The sequence below is a fragment of the Atractosteus spatula genome, chromosome 1 (genome assembly GCF_055471065.1).
Source record: "Atractosteus spatula isolate fAtrSpa1 chromosome 1, fAtrSpa1.hap1, whole genome shotgun sequence".
In the NCBI taxonomy this organism is placed as follows: Eukaryota; Metazoa; Chordata; class Actinopteri; order Semionotiformes; family Lepisosteidae; genus Atractosteus; species Atractosteus spatula.
Window position 1 is genome coordinate 3,837,022 of NC_142706.1, and position 25,453 is coordinate 3,862,474.

Sequence of the window (25,453 nt, forward strand, 5' to 3'; positions counted from 1 at the left end):
ACTGAAAATCCTCCCTTCCTCCTCTCTGAAGCCCAGAGTCAGAGACTTTTTCTATTGGCAGGGACTATCACCTCCTGCCAGGACATGAAGGGCTGAGTCACTTTTAGTGTTGTATTCCTGTATTAGCCATATCGCACATTAATACACACCCAAGATTCATTTTCTTTTCTGACCCAATTCCAAAGTGAGTTAACTGATGCATCAGATTTTTTTTTTAAACGATACACAATCGATAGAAAAAAAAAACACTAGGCTCCCTAGACACAACTGAGACAGAATGGATCCGTTTGCGCACATTCATCAAAAATCAACGTCTGTGGCGTGGAAAAGGCTGACGACAGCGTTTTATCTCTAACTGGTGCATATGAAATTATATGCCCCTCTAATGAAAATCAGGAAATGCAGATACTCCCAAAGGTTTGTCAAGGCAATGGTGTGAACTGCTTAACCTGATCATTCATAATGATGCAAGCACACCATGGGGATCAGAAGCGATCTCGAAGGGAAGAGCTAAATTACAGAAGATTGTAACTTATGGCAGGATTTTCTTCCCCCACGCCAAAATGAAAAGGGTGCTTGCTCACCAAGGGGGCTTAATTTTTTGCACCCAGAGACCAATACTGCACTACTGAGTTGGCGAGTTTCAGAAGAACTGCTGCCACCTTTTTAAAATGTGCCTGCCGCCCAGCAAAAAAGTACAATTTCAGCCCCGAAGGCTGCCCTTACCCCTCACTCCTTCCTGCAGGGCTGTCAGGGGGGGGCGGACGCCGTCGCCGTCCTCCTTGTCTGCGGCATCGCAGTCCAACAGCATCTGGTTCTCATAAAAGCTCAGGCCCGCGAGGTCCCCGGCGATGTCGCCGTCCTCGAACTCCGCGGCCAAGTCCTGCGGGGGGGAGTCCTGCGAGGACGGGAGCGAGGGCCCGTCCGAGACCAGGGGGGAGCCGGGGGGCGAGAGGGAGGACAGGGAGGACCTGGAGGACAGCGACGCCACCGACTTGGGGGGCTCGGCGGCTCGGGCGGGCGACCGGGGAGCGCCGGCGGGGGGCTTGATCACCTCGTTCTCGTGGATGGTGGTGATGGGCCCGGAGGGGGCGTAGGCGGGCTTCTCCTGCAGCAGCAGGTCCAGCTTGTACTGGTAGTCCAGGTCCACAGGCTGGTCGGCCTGACCGTAGTAGAGGTCGGTGGAGCTCAGGGAGTTGAGGGACCCCCGGCTGGAGGTGTTCAGAGACCCCCGGCTGGAGGCCAGGGAACCCAGGCTGCTTCCCGAGGATACGGACAGCGTGCTCGCAGAGAGACTGCAGGCAGGGACAGCGACAGAAGGACATGGCTTTACTTTTCTAGACCGTAACGAAGCCCGGGCTGCCTCTCACTAAAACACTCTCCAGGACACGTGCTCAGAAGCTTTATACGTCTGATGAAATGTTGTATTACACTAACTGTTACTACAGAACCGATGGTTTTAGGCTTTAACTTCATATAAGCGTGTGTAACATCTAAAATACCCGTTTTTGAAATGCAGAAGTGCCTTTTAGAATTGCAAAAAGAACATTTGCAAATAAAAAAAAAATGGACAAAAAAATAGCTGATGTGTTCCATTGTAAATGCTTTCTTGAATGAACCTTTTCGGTTATTTTTCTGGATCAACACTGGACAAAGAAGCACGAAATTCTGAAACAACTATGAAATATCTAGTTAATTATGACATTATTGTAATATGACAATATTTTAATATTGTGCTTGCTACCGATACAGTGAAACATTTCAGGATTAAAAGTTTCTTGCTATTCGAGTTTAAACGTGGATTAAAATGCATCTCGCTGTGTCCTTCCAGCATTGCAAAGATATTCTTCCTCATTTTGAAGCTGGACAAAAGGCTGATCTTTGCAATAGAATAGTGGGGGGTGTCTTATTGTCTATTAAAGGATTTTGAAGGGATGACAATTAAAGTATATTGCTGAAAGTCACTGTGAAAGCCGTAGCCAATGAGAAATAATTACATTTTGGGTTTGTTTTTCATACGCTATCTCACTTTGTAAGTTCTTAAAGAAGAACTGGCCATATGTATTATGCATACATGGGACTTTTGATAAAAAACCCCTCTCAGGTGGCCTGCAGCGGGAGCTCATAAAGGTCTCGAAACACAACACAAAATGAGCCCTTTAAAAGCAGGCTAAAAACAACATCGACGCTTAAATTACTGTGTGGCCTAATTATGGGGAATATATTAAATGTGCTGTGGAATCTAAGAAAATCAATGTCGTAGGAGGAGCTGAAACCAAAAAGGAGGCCGTGTGTTTTTTTTGTAAATAAAATAGCCCCTCCTAAATGATAGCAGGGATTCAAACAAAGTTTCTGACATCAGTTGAAATCCAACGCTGCCTATTAGATCTCCACAAATCACCTAGCAGTGGGCTGTGTGTGACATATTGGTTTGCAGAACCACACAGGCAGCTCACGGTGGCTGACAGATGCTGGCAATTTAGTCATCTCCCTTCGGAAGCTAAACCTCGCAACGGGATTTCAGGTTTCAGTTCAGTTTCATTCACAGCTTCCGGCTCCACTGCCCCCCTTATTCCTTCTGCCCTTTACCTTTACAGGTAGCCCAACCCCCCGTCACAGAAGGCCACGGTCACCTTTTCAGCTGCGAATGCAACCGAGTTGCCAGCCTGGTGGACTCCTCCAGCTTCAGCAGCAGCAGCCGTCTCTTCTCCTGCACTTTCAACCTGAAGCAACAAGACCGCCGTCAGCTTGCAGCGGAACCGAGGTGCACACCAAGCCCTTCATCCCCCCCTTTGAGCACAAGCCAAGTCCCTTTATCTTCCCAGCCAGCACACCACGTTGCAGGTGGGTACCGCACAGCTCCCGCCAAACAAATTGTCTTGCAGGCTGCGATTTGAAGTTTAGCAACACTTACAGCCAGAGAGTTTCCGTCAGCTGTTGGACGCAGTCTTGCAAAAGAAAAAAATATATAATCCTCCAAATACAAATGTGGATTCAATTAAACAATGAAACTAATGGTAAGGTAAGAGCAAACATTTACAGAGCACCTTTCGACCTAAAGGATCCTAAAGTGCTTGATGTAAAAGCAAGGGATCCACTTCGTCCATCAGTTAGGTGCAGTGCCCACTGGACCATTATGAGCCAGTAGGCCCACTGCACAGCGTATCAAGTGAAGAAGTGAGAAATTGCTTCATCGACTGAAACAAGTGGAAGGAGGCCCAGGGTTGACACCCCTCCTGTTACAAATAGCGCCATGGCTTTAATGACCAAGAAGTCAAAACCATTGTTTTAACACTCATCCGAAAAACCGTACCCCTGTAGCACAATGTCACCAATTTTTCCATACGAGAGTGTTCCTTTCAGTAAACACCGGTCCTCCTACTGCGCTGACAGCAGCCCAAGTAAAGCAGAACAGATACTGCTGTATTGCACCAATTTATAAAAACAGTTTTTTTTAAACTGCAGTACACAATATGTAGTGCACTGAGAGATGGAGACATCTTTCCTTGATTCCTTGAGACAGTTTAAATGCATCTGCATTTGCTACAAAGGAAACCCTGCTCCGACATACACTGTAAAACCCCTTATTCGGCTGAAGTACCCGATTCTTCTTTAAAGCAAGTTTGTGTTCATTAGATGAATACATGGTTATTTACTACGTTATAGGTTTCATCTTCTGCAGTCAGAGCAAAAGAGTTTTCTCTTTCCTGCAAATGACTACCCTGTGCATTCCCATCACCACAGGGAAAATATGGGCTGGCCCAAAGTCGCTTGGTTTCTGTGGTACAGCCATATTGGCTGTAAATTACAGCGTAGAGTTAAGTGAAAGTCCTAATTTGGTATGTGCTCTGACTTAGAACAACACACTAGGATCACAAATGTCTGATACAAATGTCTACCTGGGAGAATGATGTTCAAAAAGAGATCAAACGTGAAAATATCAACCAAGGAAAACGCGATACATTTTCACCAAGCGCTGACAATAAATATAAAGCTAACTCTTTCAAATGCTGGAATTGGTGCTCAATGCCCTTGATTTACGCAATACATTTTCACCAAGCGCTAAGGTGTTGGGGAGGTAGAAATTTGAATTTCACAACTTCTCTCTGCCAGAGACAAATCCCTTCCCGTCTGCATTACACAGGTCCAAGTCCATGGGGTTTTTTCTCTCACTTCTTCTAGCATCATACAGCCACCCGAGTTTGTTACAGTTTGCTGGTGAGCGACAGCATTTTAAATTGAATACATCATTCTCTGCAATGAATCACAGCGGAGACCGGATCGCTTCAGCGGATTTCACTTGTGCCGTTACGGCATTTCCAGGCTGCAACGGGCGGTCATCTGGCGTCATCTAGAATCGGACGGCCTCGACCCCAGCGGGTGCCCCTACCTCTCCGCCAGCGCCGGGCTGGGCGTGCTCCGCACCGCCTGCAGCTCCTCCTCCAGCCTGCGGCGCTCGGCCTCCAGCCGCTCCAGCTCGCCCGGCGTGCGCCGGCGCGGCGTCACGAACTGCAGCTCCTTCAGCAGCTCCTCCTTCTCGTTGATCAGCACCAGCCGCTCCCTCTCCGCGTCCAGCGCCCCCGGCCACGCCTCGCTCTCCAGCTTCGCCAGCTCGATCTTCACGTTGGCCATGCTGCAGGCCGGACACACACAGACCGCCGCGCGTCAGCCCGGACCCGAAACCCAAAACAGGCGCCATTTGAGAACAAAGTCAAACAGCAGTTTCCCATAAAAGTGCTGGGAGCACAAGCTAACGCAGCCCAGGACAATTCCTGCTGTTGACTACAGGGCAGTTGAGGCTCCCCACTGTGCTGAATGGTGTGGAAGTTATGTCAACCCAGTCTTACTGTAGACAGCAAGGAGCACCTTTCTTGTCTGAGCCACATTCACACGGAAGGCTCAGGCTACTGAAACCGGCACAGCTGGGGCTTACAGCACTGGCGATACCTTACCATTCAAAATTTCCCTTTAGCGCAAATCTTCTAAAAGTAAATACACAGTATATGCCCCGTGTTATCAGTGCCCAGGCCTGTTCTAAATGCTAATTATCTACTTGGGGGGGAAAGGCACAGGAAAACTTGAAAGAAGTTAGTGGCATTTCACCAAGAATAAATGCGACACGACATGCTGTTGCAGATAATTAGTAAAAGTAACAATTACAAGATCACAGAAGCTGAAAGCATAAATTGAATAATAGGCGTGCATTAGGGTTTCATTATGAGAACTCTTAATAGCACAACATTTAGTACTGTCTTGGCTGTAAAAGAACATGTGAAATTACTCTTGTTGATGCGGACGGCATTAGAAAGAAATTAACAACACAACTGGACAAGCCTGGATACTTATTACAGGAATATCAACAGAAGTGTCAACACATTCCTACAACGCCCCTTGGGAAGAATTGATTGAGCTCAATGCAGAGAAGAATGGGGGGGGGGGGGGGAGTGAAATTCCAAATGCTTCCAGCAGGTGGTGATATTGTTACAAGATTCCCAAAAGGTATTCTCTGCCGCAAGCAAGCAGATGTTACTTCACAGCTAAAAACTGAGAAAGAGAAGGAGGGAGCAGAAGCAAGGGTCGAAGGGGAACAGTGGGAAAGACAAAACCACATGGGTAGAGTGAACCGAAAGCAAGCTAGAGAGACGGACCTCTGCATGAGGAGCAGCAAGGGAAATCGCAGAAGTGCTGTAGTGTGCAAACGAAGAGAGATAAGAAAAAAGCAGGTGATGGCCAAGTACTGGGTGGCTGTGTGAACCCAGTCGAATGATGACTTTGGCTCCCGATGTTTTTCTGGAAGCAGTGAATCCCGGAGAAAAGATGTCGACAGAAAGCCGACTAGGAGAAATCCTAGGGAAATCTTGGCTGGGAGAAGCGAATGGAGAGATCTCAGATCCTCACTGCACCGACACATCCCCTGCAATACTTGTCCATCTTCTTCCTTTTCACTGGTGAGAATGTGTCTGCGAGAGCTACAGATTTCAAGTATTTTGCAGTTTTAGAAGAGCAAAGCTCCACTAATTATGATCACTTTCTGTCAGGAGAAGGAACAAAAAAAGGTATCAGCATCATTAGCAGAGGTCATACGACACGTGTCAATGTGCAGAAATACTGTTTGGTTCTCATTTTATGAGTCACAAAGTGTAGCCAGGAAAAGTCACTCCATTAAATCAATCAAGTGTAATTTCACATGCACAGCATGTATCATGTACATGCAAAATCTTTATATTTCAAAAACAGACATTACACAGTATAAAGGTGGAAATAACTCCTTACATTTTGAATCATATTAATATTTTGCGAAGTATTGACTCTCATTGTATTTTGCCTCATTTGAGTTACAAACCGACAACTTGGTAGACTGATATTGTTTTCCCTTTTGATCCATACAAATTCTCTGATAAATAATATAAATTTATTGATATCGATATCACGTATCAATGTCAATGCATTGCAATTGCATAAAATGTTGTTTGGAAATCAGTGGTCGAAGTGGTTATCCACTCAGATTGAAGACACCTGTCTTTGTGAGCTCCCACCGTTGAACATTGCTAAAAAAATAATATGAAGCCAAAGGAGCTTCTGCAACAACTAAGGAAAAGAGTTGCGGGTAGACATGAGTCAGGCAAGGGATATAAGAAGATTTCAAAGGCACTGAGTATCCCACAGAGCACTGTTGAATCAATTATCTGGAAGTGAAAAAAAACTACTCAGAATCTTGAACAACCGTCTTCCAAAACTCAGCAGCCAGATAAGAAGGACATTGGTCAGAGAAGCAGACAAGAGGCTGGAAACAATCCTCCAAGACCTACAATGTCTTATAACTGAGATGGGAGAAACCGTAAGTCAACAACAGCTCAGGTGCTCCACAAAAATGGACTGTATGGTCCAGTGGCGAGGAGGAAGCCATATTCGAAACAAACTCACAGGAAGTCCTTTCTTGAATATGCAAAAAGGGCATGTAAAAGCTTCTGAAACAATGAGGAAGAAGATGTTATAGGCTGATGACACAAAACTTGAGTTATTGAGTCTTAATGTCAAGCATTATATCTAGGAAAAAGAAGAGCACCGCTTATCACTCACAAAACACTATCCCCACACTGAAGCATGGCAGTGGCAGCAGACTGCTATGGGGGGGGGGGGCTTTTCATCTGCAAGGACTGGTAGGCTTGTCAAATGGATAATGGCTAATGGCAGAATGGATAGAGGGAAATATAGGCAGATCCTGGAGCATCTTCAGAAGAACTGAAACTGATACGGAAATTCGTATTTTAAAAGGACAATGACCCCAAACACAAAGCCGAAGAAACCCTCAGGTGGCTTGAAAAGAAGAAGGTGGACGTCCTGGAGTGGCCCAGGCAATGTCCGGACTTCAATCCCACAGAAGATCTGTGGCAGTAACTGGAGACTGGTGTACACCACCAGCTCCCCCAGTAACCTGCAACAGCTGGAGCAATGTTCCCCAAGAAAGAGTGGGCGGAAATCAAACCCGCAAGATGTGAAAAGCTGGTTATGACACACTGCAAAAACTTGAGGCACACCATTAGGCCTTGAGCAAACTTGGCTCAGAACTTCTGCGACATGAACAAGCTGTTTGCGATTTTTCCTGCTGTTATTGCTGAGTTTCCTGGAAACAATTTGGATTTCCACTATAGGTCCTATAACGTTCAGCACATTTGGAGTGAACCTACTGGGCCGATATAACCTTCTGAAGCAGTGAGGGTGCCCCAGATCAGCCAGCTGTGTGGCTCAGAGGATTTGTTTTTGCCCGTCTGTCCTCGGAGAAGCTCTGGGAATTTGAAGATGCCCGAGAAAGAGCAAATTCCACCCAGGGATGAACGGCACAACCCAAATAAACAAATAATTTCACAGTGTACGATAAACAGTTAACCCCTTCCCACACAGAAACTCTTGCTTGGCACAGTATATTAGGTGTGTGTCACATACTCCTTAAGTCCAAAAAGAAGCCAACCTTAAAGTACATGAGTATCTCTGTGATCTGATCATACTTTTACATTTCAAAACATAAAAAAAACAGATACAGACATTACTGCAAGAAATGGTGGTATTACGTTTATCCAGTTTGTCTTTAAAGTAAAAACAACCTTCAAAAATATATATTTTGGAAGACAATGTTCGGGGCTGTACATCCTTTGGTCATATCAAAGGTGTTATTTTGGCTGTGAAAGACTAAGCTTGGTTCCATCTGATGCCAAGAGAGGGAACAGCAGTCACTGCTGCATTTATATGGTTGTGAGCTTTGATAAAGATGGTTTTTGCTCATCTTTGAAGTCAGACACTTTCCAGCTGGGCTAGCTGGCACCGTGAGCTGCAGTTAACCCCTTCAGATGGAGATCCATCAAGCCCTCAGCCCCCAGCCTGGAAGCTGGACTGAAACCTGTCAAAGTGGAAAGCTGGCCGCCTGCGACCGGGAAAGAAGAAAGCCTGCACATGCAAGAGAGATTTGTTCGTTATGTCTGAGAGAAGAAAATGTCGGCACCTTCTTTTAGCTTCTTCGTACTGCAGACTGAGTCGGACCTTCTCAGCCAGCGTGGCCCTGCTCATCAGACCAGCCTGTAACACAGAAGGGACAGAAAAGCAGAGAGCTCACACAACTGCCTGATCTTCTCTAACACATATCTCCTGCAAATACTGTTAGTGCACGTCTCTCATTAGGCACGTTTTCCCTGTAAAACACCGCATGCTTCTTCCTTCAGGCCATTACTACCCTGTTCCGCCCCAGAACCCAGTTTTCAACTTCCACAGGATCGGGCTGGATCACAGAAAAACATCACATGTAACGACTTCAAGTGACTGGTTTTAATATCATTAGTAACTCTAACTCCCTCCCCCCCCCATAAGCATTCCATCTGGTCAAAATCAGAGCCGTTTGTGCAAAACTGTGCCCTGTAAGCAGCTTATTTTCTAGGTTGACCTGTACTTGACTTGGATTTCTATCATACGCTTTAAGTGCTGTGGAAAAAAAATGTTTTTTAGAAAAAGAGAAAACACTTGTTCATTAGAGAGAGAAAAAAAATCACATACAATAGCACGGATGGATGGATCGATGGAATACATTTTTCTAGCAAGAAATTCTGCATGTTTTTGCAAGTTGTCTCTGCGAAGGCTCTGATTTCCTGCCTCCTTACATGTGACGTGCTGGCTACATCAGAGATGCCTCTAGATTGATTCTGGGCACACATGGGGTCCGGCACGGTCTTGGTGCCCCGTTCAGAGTGGGGTGCCCTGCACCCCCTGTCTGCAGGGTCAGGCTGGCTCCCCGGAGCTCTGCAGGACAAGGCCGCTTTGTGTAACGGATGCACGGGTCCTTGCAATGTCAAGGAGCTCATTAAGTAAAGTGGACTTGAGGATTGTCCGGCAGCTACTTTTTGCTGGTATTTTTCCAGCGCATTCCCCTTGCCCTTCCGCCCACCACTGCACAGACTTCTCCCAGCTGCATGGCGGGGCTTCCCGTGAAATAACAACGCTACGGGCGTGCCGGGGAGCCGACCGCGCGCCGCTGGGTTCTCGCCCGCGTGGCACGAGGGAGGGAGCTTGCCGGGGTCGGGTATCCAGGAGAGGACGATGGCGAGGGGGCCTGCGGACCCTGTTTTATCACGAGGGTCGTCCCTAACCTTGCAAAGTGCGGGGATGAAAGGGGGCTGCTGAAAAACAAGACCGCCCCATGGGAGAAGCTATTTGACCGTCTTACAATACTTAAATCAACTTCTGATGCGCGAACAAGAAACGCCATTTCGTCACAAATGCGCTCCGCAAGAAGCCGCCGAGCCGCCGATAGAAGCAGGCAAGCTCAGGACACACACGGGCTGGTTCCGCTCCGGATTACGGCTCACCTCCCCCGAGACGTCGGTCTGCGAGCCAGCGTCCAGCACGTGCCGGGACAGGAGGAGCTGCGAGCTGGAGGTGTCCCGCAGGTCGGGCTCGGATCGGCGCATGCTCTGGTCCGAGTGGAACCGTTCCTTCAGTCTGGCCAGGCTCTGCGGCACCCGGGAAAGAGGAGAGACACTCTTTCGTTCCTTTCGAAAACACACTTGTCGGCACTCAGTGACCGTAAACCGTGTTCCCCCAACATCCCTGCTGATGAGGTATAGTTTCACCACACTGCTAAACCCATCAACAGCTCTTTCCTTTGCTGTTCAGAAAAATGTCTTCAATTAAAAGCAACGATCTGACAAAAGACCACAACATCTGAAACACAATGCTAGACAAATTAGGTCACTTATTTAATGGCTTTTAGGGGAATACTTCCTTTTAACCCCACTATCATACAAACAGAACAAATATCTTCCTCTGTAGTCCCTGGATAATTCATTGCACCCACAGAGCATTCTCTGTATTCAATTACAATACCTGCATCAGGTCCTGTTTCTCTTTTTCTCCCGAGCTGATTGCTTTCCGAATGGATTTGAGCTCACTCAGAATAGCTTTCGCCTCCTTTAGCTTATAGCCACTCTGGCCTCCAGACATTTTTTGGTCAATTCTAAAATGGAAAAAGAGAAAGTAGTCAAACTCAGTTTTTTTTAATTTGTATCTGACTATCTATATGCAGCACTCCTCCTTCACACAATTCACTACCACAGTTGGTCAGCAAGGCAAAACATATGGGTTGTGGAAAGCAAGCAATAACAAAAAAATACCCTTGAGACAAATAACAGTTAACTAGGCCTGAACTGTAAAAACATTTTCATTGAAAACAAAAGCAGAAGACCAGCAAATCTTCCCTATGAAACCAAACTGTAATCTTTATTGTATGAGAAAAGTTTAAAACATTTTTAGTGTAAAGAAAACGATTTTCAAACAAGTAAAAGACATGCCCTGTGCTATATTTACCAAATCAACTGCTTTTCTCCAATAAGTAACATAACTATGCATGCTGTGCACTGATGGCATTTAAAAACAGAAAAAAAACAGCCGTGAGATGTTTAAACCAATGGGATCTGCTTTCCTTAATGTCCTTCCTTAATCAGTTCAATGACTTGCGCTATAAATACTGAAATAAAAACATTTAGACTTTGTGATAAATCTTCCTTTCAAGTGTCAATTTCCAAAGTTACTGTCACAAACATTTGGTGCCAATAAATCGTATATATACTAGATTCTTTGTTTCCTCAGACATGCAATTTACCATCTTAAATAACAAAAATTGGATCTCTTTTTAAACAAAATTGCTTGCAAACAGGTCGAGCTCAAACAACGCTTCATTGTTTAATTAATATAATAAAAACTGGCTTGCAGGCTAACCTTTAATCCACGCATAGCCATGTGAGTATTGCTTCAGTCCCATGATTCACAGCCTGGCGAAGACTGTGTAGCAATACTGATCGTTTCAGGTGGTCATTTTCAACCCCAAATATGAATTTTTGAATTACTACTATTAGTGAATACTGCTGGAAGGGAAAATAGGATCTCTAACCCATGTACATTTTTATCAAAATCAATCACTAAGGGTCTAATGAATAATAATTTGTTCGGATACTAAATAAAAATGAAAAATACCACAATTTTAATATACTGCACATGCTATATTGTCTTGCAAAATATTTTCCTATCCTGCTAACTTTCCACATTTTGTGGCCATTTGTGCTTGCAATAACAACACTTTGAAAAAGAACTTTATATATTTAGACTCTACAATTTTTTTTTCAAATTGCCAAAGCTAAAACTGCTGCTCAATAAATACATAAATACCACCCATGCGACCTTAGTCATTTCAGGTGCAAAATATTTGATTGAAAGGTCACAAAAGTAGTGTAAAGGTCTCTGTGTGTAATCAAAGTTGTTCAATGTGATTTCAGAGTAACTCTTCACAGACGCCCAATTTCAAGTCACAACACACAGTGGACGGTATGGCACTGCAACAATAAAGACCAAAGAGTTTCTGAAGCAAGTCAGGGATAAAGTGGTTGAGAGGCATAGGTCAGGAGAAGTCTAAATATCCCTCTCAGTATGGGGAAGCTCATCATTAAGATTTGGAATGTGAACATGCCACCCAGACACACACTACCAAGGGCACCAAGGTGGCCAGGCCACCCTACTGAACTGAGCAGCTTCGAAACATTTCTAAATTCTGAGATGGAAGTCACAGTTCATACTATTGACAATATCCTGATCCCTACACAAATGCTGGCTTCTGTGAACGATTAGTAAGAAAGAAGCCATAACTGGAAAAAAAAAATACATGGCAAACAGTTTTGAAGAAAAAGTTAGTTAAATAAAACAGCATACATTAGTTGTAATTCACTAAAATGTATTATTATGGGTAAAAGATTATACGTTTGCAGGGACACGGTAGATGTGGGACGAAGAATAATCTCTTTCAAGCCTTTTCCCCTCCTCAAAGTTATTAACATGCTTGAAATGCCCGCATTCTTCTTTATCTGCCAAATGTTTCAACAAATAACAGGTAGTCCCCAAAGTATTACAGCAGAAACAGTGCCTTTAAAAATACTGATGTCCACTGCTTCTGTAGCAGAGCTAATCTCGGCCAAGGGGCAAAGATCACTGCCTTCGCACTACCGCTGTGCAATCGCACACGCAGGCTGAGAAAGCCTATGGAAGCAACAGCCTACACGATGAATCATTCATTAAAGCACAGACAGCTGGTCGACACTCTCAAGTCAGCAGAAATCTATGTTTACTGGAGAGTTTATAAGAGAGGAGACCCAGGATGTGAGGCAACCAAAACCCTCTCCTTAAAGCCCCGGGAGTCTCACGAGCCTGAAGCCCGTTATCGAGAGCCTTCAAGGCTCATGTTACAGCTGATTTTTCTATGAATTTCTTGTCTGACTTAGCCTTCCACCCTTAATTTTTGGTTTCCATTGCAATACCCCCCCCCATCTCTACAGCAGTGGGATGAATTTTTCACAGATGCTTTGCATCCTTGTCCAGCTGGATATCAAGGTCATGGAAAAACCCTATAGTTCACTCCCCCAAGCTACAGAGTGCAGGGACGCAAGACAGAGCCGGGAACGTCTAAGACTATTAAACCCACACTCCTGGGTATGTGCTTGCTCAGAGGTGAGGCAAGTTATCCCAGTACGCAAAAGACTGGCGTTTTATCGACTGCAAACATCGATTTGGTGCCAATCAAGTACCGTACCTGTACCAGTGCCACCTTGCCCTCAGATCTCACCCTGCAAACCCAGAGACATATTAAGGCCTTTGTCTGAACTCCAACTCATTAACAGAGAAGTGTAAGACAGGCAGACTGCCACTCGCACAATCAAACTTACTGTTGTAAGGTTTCAAAGCCTTGTTCTTTGTACATAAGCTCTTGCTTCATTTGTGAGAGTTCTCGCTTCAGTTTATTTACCTATTGAATGAAAGCAGAGATGTTAGTTCAATCTTTTTTATATGTACTCATGGGGAATAAAAATGGCTTAAATACCCATGGAAAGCTACATGCCATTATTTCAATTAGTCATTTCATTCTCGCTCGGCTGATGTTTTTCGCCCTCCTTCCAATTTAGTTAACAGTATTTCATAACCAACTTTAAAAACACTTGGCTGCTTCCTCTATGCACAAGCTTGCAAATAGCTTTAAGATAAAAACTGGCATTACCAAAGAACTTAAATAGTTAATTTTGAAGGATATTCTTTGTTGCTTACTTCATACATTAACTACAAATTACTTAAAAGCAAATATTTTACAAGCAGATTTTGTTCAAAACTTTATATTTCACCAAAAGTTTTTAGCCTTCAACAACCAATGGGCTTTCTTCATTCGCACTGCAACAAACACAATTATGCACATGAAGCCAAAAAATCCTTACTCTGACTTTTGTAGTGGATATTTCAGCTTTTAGTATGTCAGGGTCATATTTTGTGCTTGATGAAGATCCTGAGAATACTACAAATAAGAAAAAAAACAACAAAATTAGTTTCTTCTGAGATACTGTAAGAAAACCTGAAGAACACAAAAAATTTGCACTTAAAATTTCCCTCTACTGTATCAGTTCCAACATTTTGGTCTTGTGGTAGCCGCCAAAAAAATGAAACCAGTGGGTTAAAGAGCTCAACCTCCACTGGTTCGGGGCTCCTCTTATGTCGCAGTGACTCAGGACCCCCATGTCTTTCCGTGTGCTTGTGCCTCTCCTCCAATCAACGCTAATCCTCCCACATGGGGTTGCGTAGCCTGGGACGTTAAAAAGCAAGTGCCTCCCAGGGGAGTGCGCAGGAGGTTCATGCCTGCTGTTCCTCATTCTCCCGTGTGCGGCTGCAGGGTTACGAGCCCCCAGTGAAAAACATAGTGGGCTGTTCCAGAGCTGGCGGACTGAACCAAAGTAAATGGAAAATCAAATTTGGAAAAACAAATGGTCAGAAATGTGGAGAAATTGAAGTACTGCAATGTAAAACAGAAGTACAAGAACTCAACGGGCCATGCTAAGGAGCAACAATTTTGTGAAATTCGCCTGCCTTCGTCAAAATGCAGATTAGCTGAAATACTTTCAATATCAGTACTCACAGCTGGTCCTGGAGCTGGACTTCTCCTTGTAGGCATCGTTGAGGCGCACGTACTCGTCCAGGGCGAGCGCCAGCCTCTGCTCCTTCACCTGGTACAGCTCCTTCTGCGTGCTGAGGGCATCCTGCGCCACAGTCAGGTACTCCTTCAGCATTCGCTCCTGCTCCTTCCTCCATTCCTTCCGGGGGTCCTCCAGCTGGGTCGTTTCTGAGCGTTCGCGCACACGCGCGCACACACAGAGAGACGCACACATACACACATGCGGTCAGTTTAGCATTCCCAGTCTTTTAGTACAGGCAACCGGCAAGAGGCAGGAGAGTCCGGAACGAGGTACCGTGGAAACATGCCGGCGGACGGACCCGTTTCATTGTGAAACGCGAGCCACCGTTGGCGGTCAGATCGCGACATGCGTGCGGGAGAAAACGAGAAGCTGTGGATTCTGTGCGGGGGGGGTGGGGTGAGGGTCTGGGGGACTTGACTTGATCATGCAATGTCACAATAAGAGACAAAATACACAAGCTGTAATAAAGTAACGCCCGAGTGTACTCATAACCAAGACTTTAACCAGTAATTTTGGTTTGTATTATGAAAGAAAATGACAGCTCCTAATCTGAAAGTTTCTTGCGTACAGCACATGACAATACAGAGCAAACTGTATCTTAGTCCAAAATCCTTGATGAATCCAGCTGAAAACATCCAGTTTTCTTGGAACAGAAACAATTAAGCAAACATTTTGTTTTGTGTGTGCTAGAGTGGTGGGAGAAAAGTTAAATCATCCAGTAATGGGACACCAAAAAGTGGTATAAAAGGAGACCTGTTTATTCTACTTAAGATCACACAATTACCAAAAAGTGACTGGCTCACAAGAGATAAAATCAGCTGCAGCAGACATGCCTTATAGGAGGTGGCTCTGAAGAACACTCATTCATATCTTTATTTGTGCTTCATACAGCAAAGGACATAAAGATCAGAAGATGACATCTAGTCTATGTCAAACCTGATAAACCTTTGCTTTAATTAAATGCATTTTTTTCAGTTAGCTGAAGATTCACTTCATACTCCAACAATGCAAAGGTGGCATAGTTAAGTGAACAAAAGATTTTCAAAAGATGTCACATTCACTTAAGCAGAAGGAAATTGTAATCTAATGTCCACACAGTCCAACATTGCTGGTTTTTAAGCAAAAAATAAGATGTACAAATTCAGTGTGTTTGTTTTGCAAAACCAATGAGTTTAAGCCCCCCCCCCCCCCCCCCAAACTGCACACTTTGCTGTCAAAAATATCTATTTTATTGTTGCTTGCAAGCAATATATGATTAATCTTTTGCTTTCGTCAGAAACTAGGCCAGTTGGTTAGTCAGAGGCAAACACCAAAAATTCTAAGGTTTACTTAACACCAGTAACTAAGAAAACAGGAAGTTATTAAGCTCTGAACTATGTGACAGACATAATGAAGAATTTTTACATAGAACTGCATTGTGCAGTTCCAAACACTGTCAAAACGCCTCATACCAAACCAGTTTTCAGTTTAAAGAGCCTGAAGTTGTTTGCACATAAGAATTGAAGAAAGAAACTTGAGGACACCTTCTTTTGAAATGCTTCTGAGGGGAAAGAGCTACAAATTTAAATGAAGTTCCTCTTTTTTGCAAAACGATTAAAAAGAAGTCTCAGCCCTTCTGTGCCACCTTAAGTATGTCAGCAATGCAGAGACTGTTGACTATGAGGAATAACCAGATCTTCCCCAGGCCACCTCTGCTTTCATCCACATAATTACTTCAATAAAAACAGTCATTTACCTCCAGCAATTTTCAACCTCATTTAGCCCACTACTGCAATATCTTTTTTGTTTCTGATCTTTTTTATATAAGATCTCCTTTATTTTCGGCTTTACAGTGAGCGCTGGAAACTTTAATACTTCAGCGATATGGGAGAAAGTCACTCATCTCCATCAATGGCTTTGATTACGATCCGAGGAAGCACCTTGAGATGCTGCATCATGAAAGATACCATAGAAAAGAAAGCTTATTATTTTCTATAGTAAAGCTATTTATTATAGAAAGAGGTTGAGGATAATTGACTTACATGAGCCCCTGGGTAACTAACAAAGCCAATATGTTATACACAAACTCTCTGGTGGACTGTACAGGTGTTGTCTCAGGAGATAACTTGTGTATGTTACTTTCATACTCTGCTTTCATCCATGTTTTAAGTACTCTTTTATTGCTAACAAAGCCTTCATGAACAGTAAAACATGTTGAATTTTCTGTTTTCTTGTGTTACAAGTTACAAGACCGGAGCCATAACTGCATTATGGTGATGAATGGTTTCTAGAATAACATCTGCACTACGACTCATTATGTTCACAGTTCACAGGGCAAACACACACAAATATAATCCATGAGCACTGACTATGCCCGCCAGCATGTCTTTGGAAGGTTGGTCGAAACCAGAACACCTGGCAAAAACACACAGAAACACGCATGCTTGTCCTGACAGCCAGACACAGGAAACCTCAGCTACCTAACTAGGCTAACCACGATGAGCGTCCAAGGATGGCGGGGCTTCTGATATACTTTGTTGAGCCTGCTTACAATTTATAACAATTAATGTACCCAACAGTTAGTTTGTCTGTTGGACCTGGGACCCACAGAGGTTTCTCTCACGGTGGGGGGGGTGTTTTCCTCTCCTCCAGAAGAAAGAGTGAGCTGTTCATGCTGTTCCAGTAAGTGTAGTGTATTCTCCTTCAATGAGCATGTCCTTCTGAAGGCTCATTAGTTATGTGGGTTATGACACCTTAAGAGACTGCTGCTCTCTTTTGAAACAACCTGTTAAAGCTGGATGTCACTGAAGTTAGTACAACAGCACAGATATAGGACCTGACCCAGAGGAATCTTTTAGTTACACCGGTGATCTCATAATTCACACCGAATTAGTGTTCCATAGGTCTGCACTGTGTAACCCTCAAGAAAGGCAGCAAAGCTAAGCTACTGCTACTACAGTATACAAGGACAGGGACAGACTATTAGTGAAAGTACAGCATGTTCATTACTTGTAATCAGTTCAGTGCGAAAGGGAGTACCTGCTAAAAACTCACATCAGTCAACAATGTGGTGTGAAATGCCTAACTGCCAACAACAGTTTTAAGGTGCAACCTGTAACAATGAAAAGAAAAGAAGCCAGCACTTGAACTGATATAGTATTGAGCAATCACTCTGAGTATGTTTCCTACCCAGTAGTTAGGGTATGATTAAACTTTCATCATGGACACATACAGTACAAGAGGTAAAAACCAACAGCAATGCCAAGCATTGCCACATACCTGTCCTCTAACAAGAGGGCGTCAGTATTGGGGATACAGAATGATACAGCTGAAATGTGACATGTGACACATTGTTACAGATGATGCCCTGAATTCAAAGATAGGAAAGTCACAGCCTTCAATATTGCTAAACTGCATGATTTTGTGAATGCAGACCAGTCTTCACCTTTTCTATTAGTATTTGAAGTCCCTGTTACAACAGGTGAAATAGCAGAAACTGAAAAGTGCTAACAGCATTAAAGTCCCAAAAGGTGTCAACCATTTAATTCAGAGCACTGAAAATTTACTTTGGTTAAATGTACCAGATGCGTCCCTGTAGTAAATGTTAGCGCCCATGGTGCATGTTAAAAGCAAAACAATTTTCCAAATGAATACGCTTTAAAACCTGTCTTGCGGAATAAAAATAAATAAAATAGCCTTTTAGCGTGATGGAAATTCAACAACGTTTTGCCTAAAGCTTTTCAATTATTAGAAAAATCATTACCACCGTTACGAAAAAGAAATGTTGTGTAACAAGCCCCCGGAGATGTTCAAGCCAAAGCCAAAACCAAAAATAAGAAACAAGCTCTTCTCTCCATTCATTTCTGAGCATCAGTTCCCCAAACTATAGTTTATACCCACAAGCAAAAATGTATTAAAACTCCAAGCTGCCGAAGTGAGAGGTCTGTCGCGGACAAGCCTACAGGTACAAAAGGATGTGGGGTCATGAGTTGGCAGAACAGGACTGGAGTCAGAGAACCAGCCCCACAAAGATGTGAACATCTAACCCCATCTCCCAGTCAGGTGGACATAATCACAAACAAGCAGCCCAGTGCAGCAGGCTGGAAAGACACACTTGACCTCCTTTCGAACTTGCTCAGCAGTAGGTTGCCTCCCAGTGATTTGAACAAAAAGTGCCCCTTCAGAAGAGAACGTCAGCGAGCGAAGTTGTAATCAAATAAACACAAAGAGGGGAAAACAGGTACGTGACTGGAGGCCGAGCTGTATCGCGGGGGTTGAGGGGAGCAGCAGCAGCGGACAACGGTGCTCAGAACACCTTCTTGCCCCTGTGAAATTGAACTCTCTAAGCGAACAAACCATAGAATCTGCTGAATGTGAAGAATGTGCAGATATCCTTATTTTAAGGTTTCAGCAAACCTGCGTAATTTTCTGACACTAATTTGCAGATTGTGCTGCATTGAAAAACAAAAGAGCCAGTGACTGCGAGTTCCTGAAACATACTGTACTTAATCTTGTGTTTACCACGTAGAGGGCAACCACATTTTTCACTACTCCATTACAAACCGTGGCGCTATACTGATGGGGCACTGCGATGACTAGCGCCAGTCCGCATCTCCTAAATGGGGAAAACACTCTGGGACAGACACATGGGGCAGCAGGCAAAATCCTGCATTCGGAATTAAAAGCTCTCTTTCTCTGGGAAAAAAAAAAACAAAGTCCTTGAGGCAAGTGTATATCTGTGAGCATAACTCTCTTACTGGGAACTCAGATTAAAGAATAATGCACAGAGCTGGCACGTTAATATGAAATGGGCCACACAGGGAAATAATCACCTTTTTATCTTGAGCTTAAAAGACTAGTGATGTCCCTGCATAGCTTATCCAATAAATTCAGAAACATCCTTGAATAATGTTCATTTACAGTACATCCCCACACCCTGCAAGAAGTATCACTGCAGATGCAAACTGATATTCCCTCAAACACAGTCCTTAATAATGACTGGGTTTCATCCTTGATCAGTCCCAAGATCTGGCTAAGAAGCATTTTTCAGGTATGGAAGGGCCACTGGATGAATGTTCTGTATTCGTGGAGGTAAGAGCACATCCCTGTTCCAAAACGAAGGAACTTCCCAGCGGGATTCAACCGAAACAAAGCACTGGCCATGTCGAGGGGATGAATCAGCAGGACTTACTGTTCATGTGGTCAATGTAGTAGATCCCAATCTGTGGATCGTAAGCCGCTTCCCAGCCCCATGGGAGCTCATCGCCTACACAGTCCGCAAACGACAAGGGCTTCGTCAACCTGGAAAGAGAAGGGGGGAAGTAAATAAACAGAAGTAGGCATAACCCACCTCATTTCCCTCCCCCAGCCTCCGTCACAGTGCAGTGTACAACGTCCTCATGGTTAACTGCACTTACAGCCTCCTGTGGCTTTATCTCTGCTTTATCCAGCTGTGACCTGCTGCCTTCGCGTCTCGACGGCACCCAACTCCTAAGTCGCTTTGCAATAAAAGCGTCTGCCAAGCGAGCCAACAGAAATGGCGACGTAAACCCCCCCCCCCCAGTCGCATGCTGCTGTGCCCTGCCACTGCGGCCAGCCAGTGGCCTTTCCGCTACAAGAGGGCCGCTGATCCGGATGGGGGTGACGGCACCTGACGGCCCGGTGAAGTGCACACCGATGAGATCATCGAAGGGTTCCGGGTTTAAGTCCGGAACGCAGCAGCTGCAGGGTTGTAGAGTTGTTTCTGCTCAGGCTTAAGGATCATGAATAAAGTTTGCTTGAAAGACATTTACAGCACATACAGTAACCATAAAGGGGAATGGGAAACTGCACTTCTTCTCAACTCTGGAGAAACCTGTACATGTGTCATATTCCACTTAAGTTCCCTGGGCTGAAAGCCTCCAATTTTTCGATATTCTGGGGAGAAGACCTTTTTAGAAGGTTTTTGTTTTCCTAGAAGACACAATCAAATGAACAAAGGAAAAATTCCTTCCTGAGGTAACGTCCCAGAAACATTAACTTATAAAATACATCTGAAAATCTGACTCTTGATGTCAGAGTGCCACAATCGCACTTGTCATAAAAGCAGGTGGTTAAATACAGTTGACTTGTTTCCATCAGGTGCTATAACCTAAGGACTGTTCAAGGTTTTAGTGTTCCAAGAATCAAACAATACTCTTTCATCAGTAAGCCTTTATTCCCCATTATCGCTACATAATAAGGCTGTAAAAATTTCCTCTTCTGAGATTTGAGCTCCTGGCCCCGTGGCTCTCAGCATAATAATCCATCACCAGTTTCTAATTCTAGAGCTGCAACTCAATGTATAAGCCAGCGGCTTCACAAGGCATGATGCATGCTTTTATTTAGAGAAGATGAAGCACTTCAGATGATTGCAGTGTACACAAACAAAGGCTTCTTCTTTTTACTGTACTGTGAGAAGCTGAAAGCATATAAAATAAGTCAGCTTCAGACAGAGGCTTCAAATATCTCTTCACCTTGCAGATCATATTAATCATTTTATGAATAATGCTACTTCAGATATACTGTATAGGGGTTTGATTATTTCAGCTTTTACCCGAGGAGTAAAAACATTTTATCCTGGCCTTGACTAAACTTTTTTTAAAGTTTTATTTTAGTTGAAGATTGGATTAAAATGGTTTTACTACTCAGTGCAAGAGTGAACCGGTATACCACAATGGGCTATTCTATATTTTCTACTAAACCAGCATTGCCTGTGTAACTTCAGACACTCACTGGCATCCTGAGAAAACGAAAGGTACAGGTTTCCTACAGTAAGCCTAATTTGGCTTTTCCAGAGTGATGGACTGAATCAAACTTCATGTTGCGATCTTCTTCTGTCTTCTTGGTTGTTTAACATGCCTCTATGGCCTGTCAGGACTTGAAAGTCCCACCAGTAGAAACTGTCTATGAACTCTGAATCTAGGCTTCAAAGAGCAGGAAGGGAAGATTTTCCCTTGAGCAGTAATTTTAAGACTGCAGAATTGAGCTGGACAGAGATCTTGTCTCCCATAGAGCTAGATGTGAATACTGGCCTCTAATATACCAGTGTTTTTTTACACAAAAATGCAAATTCAGACCATAAAGACATAGCTGGCAGAGGAAAAGGAATGTTAGAAAACAAAACACTGACCATTGTGATCAGTATTAAACAATCAGCAAGTGAAAAATGGGAAACCGATTTATAAACTTGCAATCATTTTGGTAATTCAACTTTTATATTAACTCCAAGGGAACACTGCCTATAAAGTTATAAAGGGAGCCCTACAGGCAAAACACAGGGAACTCAAATTTCCAGCAGGTAGGTGATCAGTGACAGAGGCTGAATTTTAAAAAGATATAAAAGATAAGAAAAAATGATAACGCCAAATAAAAATGTAACTTCTGTAGTGTAGGGAACAGGGATGTATAGTGAAATTAATTGGGCGGAGCGGATCTGCGCCTGTGGCTGGAAGGTTGCCGGTTCAAATCCCGCAGCTGGCAGAGGAATCCTACTCCGTTGGGCCCCTGAGCAAGGCCCTTAACCCCAACTGCTCCAGGGGCGCCGTACAATGGCTGACCCTGCGCTCTGACCCCAGGCTCTCTCCCTGTCTGTGTGTCTGTGTCTCATGGAGAGCAAGCTGGGGTATGCGAAAAGATAATTCCTAATGCAAGAAATTGTAAAGGGTGTATAAAGTGATGTTATTATGTTATAAAGGCTTGGAGAAAAGCTTGCAAGTGTAAAGAAAACAATCCTGAATGCGGACCTTGGTAAAGACCATAGGACATTCAGAGAATCTGCTCTGTCAAGAGCATGGCCCTGCTGAACTACTTGGAATGAGAAACAAAGCTAAACAGAGTGTATACAATCCTCAGTTAATACTCAACAGTACTGCCACACGCTGAGGGAAAGTCAACTGAACTAAAGCCATGAACTTTAGTGTTAGTAAACACTGTGCTCTTTATTTATAACACAAGAAAGCAAACACTGTCCTCATTCGAAACCCAGAAAGACCAATACCTTAATGAAGGAGAAACAATGAAGAAATACCACAGTCTGTGAATGCACTGCATAGACTGCAAGCGAGGAATTAAAGGGCTGGAGGAGAATCCTGCACACGCATTTGCTTGTTTTGCAACTCTGAAAGAACGAGCGACTGACAGTGAGTGGTCATGATCAAATACACTGTGAATACAGTCAAGAGCTCTGCAGGCACAGTACATTAGTCAGCCTGCTCCCCACAGGGAAAAACAAGTACCCCATGAACATACACACTCTGCAGGATGGGAGCTAAATGTAGAGACAATAGAAACAGGAACTCCAGGCAAACAAAGATGAAACATTTAAAAATTAAAATGAAGATGACCAGGGAACATTCAACCTTTTTCATAGTTTTCTTAAAAAGTCATAGGCTATAAACTAATGCACCACTGGCACCATAAAAAAAAACTGACAGACCTTATCAGTAAAAAGGCATTTTAATAATCACATACACCATCGGCATTTGAGAACTAGTCCATAGACTTTTGGAGGTATAGTGTTTTCTTCTGAAGGGCTGTCAAGTCAGGTATGTACACTCACTCATAATTAACTACAATAAATGTTAAAAATTAGACAAGTGGAATGTGAGGAATGTTTGGTCACATAAGCAACATATGCTTTCTCCATGGTAATAAATAAAATACAACCTTTGCACTTTCCAAGCAGAAACATGACTGGACTCAATTGTGGGCAATACACAGACCCATAAAACAGGAGTTTTTTTATCAGTATGGTATATAAAGGACTGTTACTTTGGAAACAATGGAGAAGCTACTTGAATATGTACTTAAATTGTGCAGTTGCTTGTACACAATCAGATTCGCTTGCACTGAAGCCAAGAAATACAGGCTACCATCTAAAGCAACTGTGGACCTGAAGAGCCCCAGTTCAACATGTTTTATAGATCACAATTAAATCACCAATTTCTAATGACCTGGAACAATTTCACTGTGTTCAGTTAAAGAGGTAACTCATTAAGTAATTTAAATATTATTTTGCACCAACATCTTAGTAACCTACTTCAATTCAGTTAATTGAACAGAATGCTTGCTTAATTCATGAATAAGTTAAATTGTTTGCTATTTTTAGAAACAGGTAATACAAGACTAACTGGAATGGCTCTTCAGGAACAGAGATGGAGACCCCTGATCAAAAGGGTTGCACTACAAGTGTATCAAATATCTTGGGAAACAATAGTTAAAGAATCTGAGTTTCTGCATTTCAACCCAGTATGTAAGGGCACTACAGCAAACATTCCTCTGCATTACTCTTTACTGGAAAACCATCACATGACTTTCTAGGGCTATTGGAAGCTCATATTCTTCGCAAAGCACACTCTGGTTAGAGCGAGAAGACGTGCTGCTGCAACTTCATGTTCTACATCACATCCTTCAAGTCAAAACTGGCCAGGACACATCTCTGGAATCAGGCCCAACCTGCACAAGACCTGCGTACAGCAGCTCCTGTTGCGGCACTCTCTAGTCATGCCCTGGTCTGGGCTCCTGGCAGATGTTGCTGTTTGAAAGCCATGCCATGGCACCTCAGCCATTTACAGTCCTTTTCTGCCCTGTTCAGAAATGATATCCCCAACTCTGACAGCTGGACTGGACTTTGCCCTTTCAATTGGCAAGAAGCCTTGTCTTATTCAATTTGAAGGCCACTACCCCCCACAACCTCACCATTCACTGGAGCAAAGAGGATATGGAATTTCTCAAGCTGAAAAAAAAACACAGATAAGCCTCCAACAAGTGTGTGCACAAGCAGCCATTTTACATAGCATGCAAGCCTTTCATTCCTCACGTTGACCAGGTTTCTCCCTCAGCTCCACTCGAAATGTCTGCTTGCCTCGTTTCTTCTTGTCCTCTCCCTTTCCCTACTTACTCCTCTCCCTTCATTCAGCTTAGTTGAGTAGATACAGAAATCTGCTAACTTGGAAATCCAGCATGGTTCAAATAAAACAGCTTATCTGTCCACGAACCACAGTTAATAAAGCCCTGCTAAAAAAGCAGTTCAACAGTAAAAACAATTAGCATACACATGTAATGCACATGATGTTATTCTCAATTTTACCAAGTAATGTCAAACAACACACTTCCCATAAGAGGTGACAAGCACCTGTTAAGAGTTGGTACAAAACTGAGGTATGATTTTTTCCCAAGCGCCCACAGAAGCAATTTGCCTCCAAGCCAGGCTTGCAAATTATACCCCCAAAATACAATTCTCAAGGTAGGAAACACGCATGACAAAAAGAGGGAAAAAATGCTCAGCCCAAAACTGCAGAGGTGACGAGCAGAAAAAAATATACATAAACGGAAACGGTCCATATTTTTACTGATCAAGCCTTGTTTAACCAAAACACTAACAACTGCAAAAAAGAACTTGAGTATACAGTGTGTGTCCAGGTTATACTATTCAGGATATACACAATAAGATAGAGTTAAATTCTGGTGTGTACATACTTATAGGATTTAAAAATGTGAACCTGTGTAAGCACACAGGTATGCTAAAATCCACAATATAAAGTGAAACTAAGGGGCTTAAAAACACTTTTGTTTTCACACATAAATTTTTAACTACAGCTACAGTTTCATTCCACTTGTGTTAGGATCTTATTTCTTCCACAAAACAGATATGAGCTGGCGGGTCAGGTGCTACGTGTCTCCTAGCATGCCCACTGACTGATTACCTTCTTAATCGTGTGGGTCAGAGCTCGTTCAAATATTACTGGGAAAAAACTGTTTATTGCAACTGTTGCAACTTTAAAAAGCTTCCATTCTCTTAAAAAAATCACCTTTGTGTATGTATTTGTAAAACACAACTGATACAATTTTAAACACTTCAAAAAGCCTCAGTAAACATCAAAACATAAAAGGTAAATTCACACGAGCAATGTGGA

The 25,453-nt window shown here is 43.4% G+C and overlaps 1 protein-coding gene across 1 annotated transcript in view; it reads right to left on the reverse strand.

Annotated features, from left to right (window-relative positions):
- Window positions 1-25,453, reverse strand: part of LOC148840433 (protein WWC2-like) — a 71,220-nt gene that overhangs the window by 20,262 nt on the left and 25,505 nt on the right. Inside the window, exons 2-11 of the mRNA XM_088913460.1 lie at window positions 19,711-19,820; window positions 14,483-14,686; window positions 13,791-13,867; window positions 13,251-13,330; window positions 10,369-10,498; window positions 9,852-9,995; window positions 8,498-8,571; window positions 4,391-4,633; window positions 2,634-2,723; window positions 727-1,295 (exon numbers count right to left, since the gene is read on the reverse strand). Of these exons, the coding sequence (XP_088769586.1) occupies window positions 727-1,295; window positions 2,634-2,723; window positions 4,391-4,633; window positions 8,498-8,571; window positions 9,852-9,995; window positions 10,369-10,498; window positions 13,251-13,330; window positions 13,791-13,867; window positions 14,483-14,686; window positions 19,711-19,820 (1,721 nt within the window). The remainder of the gene's footprint in view (window positions 1-726; window positions 1,296-2,633; window positions 2,724-4,390; window positions 4,634-8,497; window positions 8,572-9,851; window positions 9,996-10,368; window positions 10,499-13,250; window positions 13,331-13,790; window positions 13,868-14,482; window positions 14,687-19,710; window positions 19,821-25,453) is intronic.